The 11769-nt window shown below is 37.7% G+C and overlaps 1 protein-coding gene across 1 annotated transcript in view; it reads right to left on the bottom strand.

The window, feature by feature from the left end:
* The window catches only part of TRHDE (thyrotropin releasing hormone degrading enzyme), a 202659-nt gene that overhangs the window by 75562 nt on the left and 115328 nt on the right, over positions 1-11769 (bottom strand). Inside the window, exons 8-9 of the mRNA XM_005419212.3 lie at positions 3248-3313; positions 719-906 (exon numbers count right to left, since the gene is read on the bottom strand). Coding sequence (XP_005419269.2) covers positions 719-906; positions 3248-3313 — 254 coding nt within the window. The remainder of the gene's footprint in view (positions 1-718; positions 907-3247; positions 3314-11769) is intronic.

Below are 11769 nucleotides of genomic sequence, written 5' to 3' on the forward strand. Positions count from 1 at the left end.
TCTTGAAATTCTCTAGCATCAGCTAGCAAGAGCTATTCTTGGCCTTAAAATATGATGCCAAAACTGCTCGAAACAATGAGGATTCCCCAGGATCAGGCAGGAAAGTTAGCTTGTCTTTGGGATGAAGGAAGCATATAGAGCCAGATGGGAGAAGGAACAAAACAATCTAATAAATGGAAAAGGGGTAGAGACAGAGATGCTGATTTCAGACAGTGTAACAGCTCCTATAGGACCAGCTCAGCTGCCTCCAAAAATTAAAGAGCTGGAACCCCCTGCCTTCTACAGAGGTCCAGTTCAGCTCCTGACTCTTTTCCAAGTCAAGCAAGGTCTGTAGCTGACATATATTTACATCTGCCTACTCAGTGTATGAGTGTTGAGATGTCCACTCCAAAAAATTTCTTAAAAATTATCAGACCTTCCAATCACATTCCAAATTACTTCATGGAATGTGACAAAATCAAAAGAAAAGGGGAGGAAATAGATGAGTGATGCAAGACACTGCCACAGAGAATTGTCAGGATGCAATTGGGCGGTTTTTTTCCAATTCTTTTAATTAGCCTCAACTTTACTACAGTTCAAATTAAAGTATCACCACACGCCATTGATCCCAAGCAAAGCTCAGATTTCTAAAAAAACATTTGCATAAAACTACACATATAAAGTACTTACTTAAACAACTACAGCATCTTGAAAGATAGTAATTGAGAAATACAAGTACCTGTTGTCCCCACGGGCAGGATCCTTGGGTTTAGTATCACTGTCATAAACAAAACGCTCTTGGGAGATGACTATAATGTTGTCTGTAGTTTCATTTCCCAAGATAGTGATAACAGGATAACCCATCTGTAGTGTCCACTGATCCATTACCTCTTGGATATTTACAGATTTTCCAACCCTTTTTAAAGCCTTGGAAAAAAAAGAAAAGTTTCAATACACTGAAGCAGTATCAATATGTAAAACCTTTTTTTTTTTTTGTCCTCAGGATCAAAATTGTTTTTGGAGGGTAAAATAACTATCACACATGTATGCAGATACACAGACATGTATGCACTTACACCCAACACACACACACTACATAACTGAACTGAAGGCTCTGTGTATCTTAGAAGTAAATGTTGAGTAATCTTAACAGAGAGGAGAGTGACAGTCAGAAAGTCATGTTTTTCACATCATTCAAGTACTTCTGCGGAAACAGAAGAAATAACCTGCTTTACAGGATTTTAACAAGAGCCACAGAAATACGGGGTAGCTACTCTTAACCAGCTAAGGTTAAAAAAGACACTGTGTTAATTATCTAGGCACTTATAATAAGGCATATTTGAAGGGCCTTAATTTCTAAAAATACAGGGCTTCTCTGTTCTGAAAATCAAAATGACTAGTTATTTGAAAACACTGTCCCTTATATCCATAGTGAGGCTATGTATACCAAGATAGCCCCTGCTGCTTCATAAACTGCACCTGTTAGAACACATGGAGGATTAATGTGTTCATATTTGATTCCATATGTCAATAAAAATGCTGTTTTACAAGTGGATTTTCGTCTGAAACACAAAGAGATACTATAGCATCGTGGGAGATGAGACTGCATATGAGGAGAAAGAGGCATCATTTGTTCTTCAGCGACAGACATGCTCCTAGCTGTCGCACAGTCCAAGATCACAGACTGAGCAATCTCTGATGAATACAAGCAGAAGATGTCTTCAGAACTCAAACTGCAGTTGCACTGCCCTAGGAACAAAGGGGCTGGCAACAAATGCATTTACAACTGAGGCAAACAGAATTATTAGCAGCAACAGTAGATATGAGCATACAGTATAGCTATAGTGGTTATGGACCAGAATACAGTCTCATTTTTGTTCCACTTCATTAGCTGCAGATTCCGCTGTTCTTTCAAGACAACATTCATCCCTCTGACCTCCCATCGCCCAAAACTGTCCCAGAGGCTTTAACAGAGGAAGGAAAGGAAGATTTCTTGTGGTGACATTCAGCTACAGATTAAGACACAGATTTAAAAGCCTGACTGTATGTTACTTGTCTCAACTGTCATTAGCAGTCAGTACAGACATAGGACTTGGTTCAGTTGCCCACATGTAGGTGAATAATGACATTTGACCTTTACCAGCCACTCCAGAAGAGCAGAGATTTCCCCATACATCTTACGCTAAACTGGTTAGACACACATGAATGTCTTAAACATCCTACTGCATGTAATCTGGCACTAGCTGCCTGTATTTGAACAATTATCTCAAGTCTCTAGTCAACAGTCAGTGGTTCAGGCTTATTATAAAATAATCATGTAGTGGCTAGCCAACTGAATTACTCTCTAAGCTCTGCTAACTATAATGACTAGATTCCTGGTACTCCAGTTGTTCCTGTTCACTAGTGTCAAATGATATGTCCTAAAATATTCAATGCGTTCTTTCAAAACCATTGTATCTACAACAGACGTACTTCTCAGGTGGCAGCTGGAAGCCAGGTAGGATAAATTAAGGTAAAAGCTGTTAGAAGTCTGTGAATCAGCAACTGAAGACTCCGTGACAATAACAGGATCTCAGACACCTAGTTTACATGTATATACCTGCTTGTCTAGATGTCTTGACCTCCAGCTAAATCCTAGTTTTGGTGTCAATAGTTAAAACTAGATTGTCATGTTTTGTATGGCTTGAACTGGTACCTGTGCCAAAACTCTCTGACTGTACTCCACATCGCCCCCCACTCAGTCCATTTCTGGGGAAGACTCAGACTAGCTCAGACTAGTCCCATAGGGCAGAAATTCAGGGACACTTTGCCCATCTTACAAATGATGAGCCATTGTGGAGAACCAGACCAGGTTCTAGAACTCAAGCCAAACCAGGATATATAAGTCTCTAGAGCATGCCAAATATTACAGTAAATAGTTCTCTGTTTATATCATACTTTGAAGCTTTAATATTTTTGTCCTTCACAAAAATCTTAACTCCATACAAAATCACAGACACATGTGATGGAAATGCCAAAGCTCAGCACTTTCATGTGTTTCATATATTCTAACATAACAAAGAATAGAAACGCTGCAGAACTCATATTTTTAATATTGTTGCCTAGTTTGCCACTAGGTTAACTCAAATGGAATTTCTTTGCATCAGTTTTGATATTTGCTCTGTGGTTTGAAGATCTCAATATGCACTATTCACTCCTGATCTCACCAAGAAAAACACCATAGCAAATTCCTATTTCTCCCTCAGTGCAATAGATGAACGCATTTTACCTTTGACAATGTGTTCCAGAGATCATTTCTGGCTGCATTGCCATACTTGTGAATGGTTAAATAGTCCTACAGAAATAAAATAAAAATAAAAATCAGTATTAAAATACATAGGTCAAACATCTAGAGCTGTGCATCACTGCTATTAGGAGTTAAATAACATCAATGTTTGCAGTTGTTAGAAATCTAGAAATATACAATATGTTTATCCTAAGGGAATAAATAAACAGTTTCTTAAGCTACATTGCAATGCAAAAATTGTTGCTAAAATTTCATTTACAACATTAAATGCTCTTCCTTTTATGTGTAAGTCATTCTATAAGCTAAATATCTTTAATATATATATTTAGAATACATGTCTAATCTTGGGAAAGGTTCCTAGGTAATTTTCAGCAATGAAAGGAGAAGCTGCTGAAACACAGTTCCAGCTGCTATTTTAGCAGGTCATTCTGCTTTGTCTAGTGTCAAAAATTTGTGCACTTGGATGACAGTTGGATTCATTACAGAAGATTTAACTGAGCAATAGTCCATCTGAACTCCAAACTCTTATCTAGGGAGATCCTGACCCCCCAGTGTCAAAACACATCATGCTGGCAACTAGGGCTGCAACAGGTTATCACAAAGGCTCTCCACAACAGGGAGCAGCGGAGGACATATGACAGGAATCCAACTCCATGCTTGTGCGCAGAAACCTACATGTGTGTTTTCAAGCCACCTGTGACTCAGAGTCTGAGGAGGTTCTAAACTGAATGCTTTCACTTATTCTGCCACAGTTTCAACAGCTGAAGGTCAATTCTTCTCCCATAACACCAAGAAAGATAATTCTCAATAAGCTTCCATCATATTACAATAACTTCCAAAATTATTAGTTTAAGAATACTACCAGCTTGAGTCTAGGTCTTTCATGCATAAAGTACTTGCTTTTGAAAATGACTTCTGGAGAGACAACACTGTTGTTTCCCACTACCTCATGTCCCTTGACAACAGTTCATTCAGTTACAAAAGTGAAATTCAGCAGTGATTATTTAAGTAACATACATTTCAAGCATTTGATTGGGAGAATTAAGCGAAAAACACAGATCAGAGGTTGTACATCAACTGGTTCTCCTACAATTGAATTTCTACCATCTTCACTTTACACAATGGTAGAAGACAAACCCCAATTTACTGCACAATGATAAAACTAGGACAAATTTGCTGACTGTGTTATCTGTGCTTTGTGTGAAGTAAGATATTTTGGGAATAATTAGGGTCTGGAAACCAAATTTTCTGATACACAAATTGTAGCACCTGTGACAGATTTAGCTTTTGTCAGCCAACTTATAGTGAAACAAACAACAACTCCCATTTAATCACAGACTAAGAAGGCTAAATGAGAACACTGACTCTTTAAATGCAGTGCTGAGTCTTAACAATATCATGAGACTAACTCAGAAAAAAGACAATATTATACAGGCTGCCCCTATATCACACTGTGCTTCCATTTTGTCTAAAAATACCGAATCATTTAAGGCACAGTGAAACATTCAATAGCTTCCAAGGCTAAAGAAGCTGAATTGCAAATTAGAAAGCTAAAATAGGAATAAACAGAAGTGGGACAAGGTAAATAAATAACAACAGATATACAATCCACATTTAAAGCAATACTAGAAAATGCTGCATGTATTGGTCCTTCCGAGAGATGCTGTTAGAATCATTACAGAGCAAAAGAAAATGGGTGGAATAATTGAGGACTTCATCCAGGCAATAATCCTGTTTACCACTCTACCATTAGACATTATATTTGACTTCTACATTTTGTGTTCAGAAAGACTGCAGAGATTAAATGATTCTGCCTTTTCTTTTGGGTTTGGTTTTGTTCAGGTTTTTTCCTCCCAACACATGGATTGGGAGGTTCAAATGTGGCTTGTCACTCAGTTAAAAATTTATTATCCTCCAATCTAACATGTTTAGCTCACAAAGAAAAACAAAAGCAATCGTAACCTTTACCATGAAATAAGAATACACAATAAGAAACACAATGTCTTGGTAAGATCCTTGTACCATACAGCCTAATTATCAATTTTGTCATTATTTCATGAAAGTTGCATCAAGAGCATAAACACAACATAAAACTAGGAGTGTCATCAAACACATGCACAAAAAGCAGTCCTAAGTGACAGTGTGTATCAACACAGGCTTTCAGCAGTAAACCCACATTATAATCTCAAATCTGAGTGTGCTTTCCAAAGGCACAAGGGCAAAAGGCTTCTGAACCAGGTCCCATCAAATATCCTTTTATTCCTAGCCTCATATATATTTTTTTCAACAATAACCAGTAGCAAATACCTGGAAACAGTATAAAACTAGAAAAGCATACAGTGGTACCTCCCACAACTGCTCTTCCATCACCCAGCACTTCACAGCACCAGAAATCCTAAACAGATTAGTACCCTTGCATTTAATAGTTATCTTCTGTGAATTCGGCTGATTGTTTTCTGAACAAATCAGCATTTGCAACACCTTATGAAAAAGCATTTCTCACTTCAGTGATCTATTGTGTGATACCTGTTCCAAATACCTGCCTGTCTGCTGGTTTCATCTGCTGCTTCCTACTTCTAGCATTAGAAGACACAGTGCATTACTGTTCCCCACCTTACTCTCCCAAAGCCACTCGTGCTTTTACGGATCTTTATGGAATGTGTACAGCGTTTATATTGAGAACTCTGCCAGACCCAACCACTCCCAGCTCTGCTGCAGTTATACCGCCACCCCAGCTGCTGACTCCAAAAGTATTTTGGATAACTTCTGACCCTGCCTCAACTTTCATTACCAGATGATGAGCCTCACTTCCTCTTCCACTGACAGGCATTCAGCTTAAAAAGGAAAAGACATATCAGCATCAAATACATATGAGGAAATAGTAAAATAGGAGCCAAAGATCTATACATACCCTGCTTGTCTATTCTAAGGATAGAACAAGCAGGAATAGAATCCATTTTTCCTCTTAGGGACTCATATCTAAGTCTTAAGCAGCTTGCAGAGGGGCAGAATACATGCTCTCATTCACTGTCATTTTCCAGGGCTGGAGTATTAGCCACCCCTTTGCCTGTACATTTAGTAGGAAAACCAAAGCAAACAGAACAGAGATGCAAGCTGCAGAACAGAAAAGGAGGATGACACTGAAAACACAGCTGTCTGAATCTAAGCTGTGCTCAGCACAGCTCCAAAGGAGGCAAAGTGACTTAAAGCCACTTATTCATAAACACATATGCCCAAAACCATCTGGCTGCAAGGCTGCTTCCCATCATAAACTTGCAAGTCTATCACTGACAAAAGCTGTTCCATCGACTGGAGTATGCTGGAGCATGAAGATATGCATTAGCCACCTCCCCGTCAGCTATAGCCCTACAGTGTATGTGAGCACAGAAGATGGCAGCCAAATCTCTTTAACAACTCAAGACTCAAGAGTGCTCTTCTACACTCTTCCATTCTCCTTCACTGTAATGCTGCCTCTAAAGTTTTTCATTGTCATAAAGAAAGTAGGAAGAGTTCACGGACCCTAGGGCACTGTCACAAAACATGAAAATTCATCAAAAACACACAACCAAAAGTAAGTAGTTGGGTTTACATTTTCAGCACGCATCCTCTTGTAATATTCTTCCTAATATTTTCACTTTAAAACATGAAGCCACTCTTTGCCAAAAAGAATAACGGAATGTAATCCATTCAGATCTATCAATAAAAACTTAATCAGACAATGCAGTTTCCTAACATGTTTTAGCAAGTCTTAACATTAAGGAAATAAATAATAAATAAGCAACTAAGTATCCTGACTCCATGATACCATGAAAACAAAGTCCATTTATTGCACAACCAAAACATAAGATCATTCCAAAAATCCCAACAGATTTAGACTACAGTATAATGTGTTATCAAACGGTAATCTTAATCCCCCCCCAAAAAAAGAATTAAAAGGCTCAATGCTTTGGAAATTATTTCTTGTAAACTGGAGAAGATAGATTGAACAGTAGTAGGAACAGTGAAAAATGCTAAAAGATTTTGAAAGATGGTTTCAGTAATGCTGTACTGATTAAGCTTTCAGACATTTTACTGTATTGGATATTTTTAAGAAAAGGAGATTATCTAAAAGAGAAAAGTCTTTCATTTCTTTGCAATATTGCCTATCAACAAAGCCTCTTGGTTACAAAATAAATGAACTACCCCACTATCCAAACATGATAATGCTCACAGCTAACAAAAGGTAGTGACTGATAAATACCAAAAAGTTAATACCAAAACGTTAAGCAAGTATAAAGTCTCCAAACATGTTCCTTACTTTCAGGGGAGATTTTACATCTATAAACAGAAACCAAACTATCAGATCTAGGACTAAATTCCTTTCTCAGTTAATCTGTATGAAGCTGACTGCTCAGCTGAAGAAACAGCTCCAGATTTACATGAGTGATGCTGAGATCTGAAAAAGATTGAGAAACTTCATTTTTCTCCTAAAGAAAACTGGAAAATTCCACTATATGAGGGAGGGAAATGTAGCAAACTATTTTCATCTCCAATTCTTGTCGCTATTTTTCTCCTTTCTCAAGGCTCAGGTAAAGCAGACCTGCCTCTACCTCTCTTTTTTGTATTTCATTTCTACTCCTCAGTACACATCCTCCTCCCTTTGGCCTACAATATGTTCTTGTTCAGTGGTTTTATACATGACTGCTGTATATCACTGAAGATTTAACACTACAAATAAAAACATTTACTTCAGGTAGAAGTCAGTCTCTAAGGCTCCAGGTATCAAATCCAATGTGTTTGTTTTCCTAGAAATTTATATACCTAACCTTAAGCCAACAGACACCATCTGACAGATGCTGACTCCGACTATAACATGATCCTTTTTCCTCCCTTCCTTTACACTGCTAAAATCAAATCTGCTATCACACATTATCTTAACATTGTCTAACATTCAAATAAAAAAGCTTGGGCCAGGGTCAGAGTAGTGCACATGGCCGCAAAGGTGAGCGACAAACAAGAGGGAGTGAGAACCAGTGGTAAAGGACTTCCAGCAAGCTACAAAACTCTGAAGATTCCCATAAAAGAGGAAGACTACTGAATAGAAAAGTTAAAATAGCCAACTACATTTGCAGTATTTTTCAGCTTTACAAGAGACTAATCCTGAAGAAACAGCCATAAGGAAGCGGAGTGATCACCCTCCCGGCTGGGCAGTCAGCCAAGCAACAAAGGAGTAGGTAAGTTCACCTTACTGGTCATGGTCAACACTGTGTAAGGCAAATTAGTTGGGGGTTAACTCTATTTGTGTCAAGATTTAATTTGTAGCAGTGAGTCAAGCTGCAGAGGTACCTCCAAACTGAAAGAACAGCTGTTATCAGACCAGTTGTCAAAGCACTACTGCAAATGCCAGCTAAGAAAAAAACTGGAAAACAGGTTTTTCCTGGACAAGTAAGCCAACATACAGAATATACTAGAGTCATACTCTAGTCATACTAGTCTAGTACTACATCTTCTTACTAGAAGTGCCCAAAACTGCTTTCACGCAGTCTAGTAAGAAACTGCCAACATACAGAATATACTAGAGTCATAGAATATATTTTCATCATAGCTTCCACCAGAGGATCAAAAATGTTGATTTTCTTTCCATACTTTAATCTATAACTGCATTAAAATGTTCTTCCTACGAAAAATAAAGTTACTCAAAAGCCAAGAATTTAACTAACTCAAAAAACATTTCAACTCAAAATAACAAAAAGGCAGCATCAAAATCATATTGAAATAGCAAGCACATAAGGAATATGAGGTAATGCCTGCAGATAGCAGGCCTGACTATGTAGATAGTCCTTACCTAGTATTAAAATTATCACATCTGTTACAGTCACAGCATCAAATGCGTTCCTGTATCTGCCTTGAGCATCACAGTTTGATGATACTTTAGTAGTACAGCCAGACTAAGCAGGTCCCACAATCTTTGCTGTTCCTTGGACCCATGCCCCTGTTCCTGATGGTGCTTTGCAGACTAGACCTCCAAAATGGCCTATACAGGAGTGAATCTAACATTTCCCACTAAGGACACCCTTCCTTCCTTGATCAAGTTTACCAAGGAGGACTCCAAACTCCTCCACTGGAATAAATGAAGTGGTGTTGAGTGGCCATGAATGGAGGAGAACAAGCAGCTGGAGGCAGCATTGAGGAAAACAGAACAGTGGTTTCCTAAGCCAGTGGCCTGTCCAAGTATGTCCCAAGTATTATGAAAGAGACTGGAGAGCAAGACACACAGTGGTGATTTCAGAATATAGCTAAGAGAAAGATTATCAGGGCATCACATTTAAGAGGAACAAAATTTCATTTTGAAGTGCATTTCTCTAAAAGTGATGCTCAAATGTTCTTTTCAAATGTTTAAGTAACAGTTGGTAGTGTCATTTCTCATCAATAAGCTAATTTTTATAGTGAATTAGTTAACCATTAGAAATGATGTGTGGACACTACATTCAAAACTGAAGTAGACTAAACTCAGAAATTTAATAATAAAAACATTAAAATCATAAATCAAAGAAATCAAAGAAAGGAAATAACATTTAACTTCAGTTTTTCAAGTGTCCACATGGGGCTACCACAAGGTTCAACTAATCCAATTATAATTCCCACCTTCTGCAGCTTTGAATGAACTTTTGTGTTACCCTGTTTAAAATGTCTACTACCAGGAGCTTCTTAGCTAGCTTCTAGTTCAAACTCACAAATAGGTAAAAAGAAGCTTAAAAAAAGCCCAAAAGGTGTGCAACATACTTCAAAGCCATCATACAAAAATTCACTTCAGCTGTGTTTTGCCTTCTCTTTGGGTCACTATTTCAGTGAACACATAAAATCCTAGGGAAGAAACTCAGTGGAATCCTATCACTGTATACCAGCTGAAATTCAAGCCCTTAATTTCCAAAAGGTGCATTTCAACTTTTTTCACACACAACAGTGATATAATGCTGACAAACCAGCAGCAACTGGAAAATATCCAGTCAACATGTAACATCTACAATTAAATCATTATGTCTAAACAGCAAGCTATAAGTACTAATCAGAAAGAGTGAAACTGGAACCACACATGGAAATAAATCCTAATTCTCTCTGGAGCCAACGATGCTGAATGGGCCACATAATTACAGCATTTTACTTTGTCCTTTTTCCTTTGTAATTCATGATACTCCCATTGATGCTAACAATAATCAGATCAGCAGAACTGACATTTCTGGCATTATAAGGGCCAATGGGAGTTTTAGCATTGATTTTGCAGGAGAAAAATTAGGGCAATGTTGAGAATATCTCATCCATGATATTAGAAGTACAACATTCATTTAGAGGATCCAGACAGGACCTGTGCCCTGTTATATGCAGGCTGAGATACAGGAGAAGCCAGTAAAAGAAAGCAGGCAAGAGCCATCGTTAAGTCAATGGGATTGCTTTCTTTGCTTTACCTACTGCTGGTTCATAAGAAACCAGTATCCTAAATTAGAAATAAGCCAACTAAAATCAACATGGCCCTTCATTTTCATTCCAACACAAGAAGAAAAACTTAAGTGACTGTAAAGAATTCAAGTTTTCAGTTAATAATCTTCTGTAGTGCAACTCTATGAACCCAATGTAAATGAGGCATCTAAAACTGATTAAAAATCTCTATTCCAGCAAATTTCCAGCTACTTTATAATATATATCCTGCTTTGATGAGAATCCTTGATAAAATATGAGAAATATTAAATTGAGAGGTTTATTTCCCTTGTAAAATTCAACTTCACCTTTTAGCTATGAATATGAAGAGGAGGGTGGTTCCATTTTGAAACATAGCAGCAGCAGTTGCAGTGTGGTGGCAAAGCAGTTTGTAAGTGAAGTCTAAAGGGAACAGTTAGAAGGATTGCAAAGTTAGTGCATGGCAGAGTCTGATGGTATCTGCTGTGCAGTGAGAAACCTGCTAGTATATGAAGCTTGGCTTTAAAGAAAAATGTATTTGATGTATTATTTGGTAGTAGTACTAAAATACTGAGCTAAGGACAAATCCTACAGAAATAAAGCACTCTCTGAAATCGAACTGCACACATTTGACTGAATTTGTACATTCATTTAATTCTGTCTTGTCTGGTTGTATAATACACTTTAACCTAAAACCACACATTGCTCAAAAATTATATTCTTAGTGCACACAAAAAAAAAAAAAAGATGGAAAGTTTTCCAGAGATATTTAGATGGCACCTGCTAATTGTGACAGGTTGGCTGCTCATTCCTCTGAGTTAATCTGAACTATGCCCAAGAATTGCTAACCAGGCAAAAAATTTCTGCTGTACTTTTCTGTAACAATTTTGGGACTTGCAACATTCGTACATTAACAGTGAATAACAGATAGAGAAGCAATGAGAAAATGTTTCTCATTTTGCAAAACACCTTTACACAATTCAGTACCTAGAGTTGCACCTTCTTTTTTCCCAAAATGAAAACACCTTAAAAATCATTAGCCCTTACATCTGGAGATATGTGTGTCAAGCTAG

The sequence above is a fragment of the Geospiza fortis genome, unplaced genomic scaffold (genome assembly GCF_000277835.1).
Source record: "Geospiza fortis unplaced genomic scaffold, GeoFor_1.0 scaffold166, whole genome shotgun sequence".
Lineage (NCBI taxonomy): Eukaryota > Metazoa > Chordata > Aves > Passeriformes > Thraupidae > Geospiza > Geospiza fortis.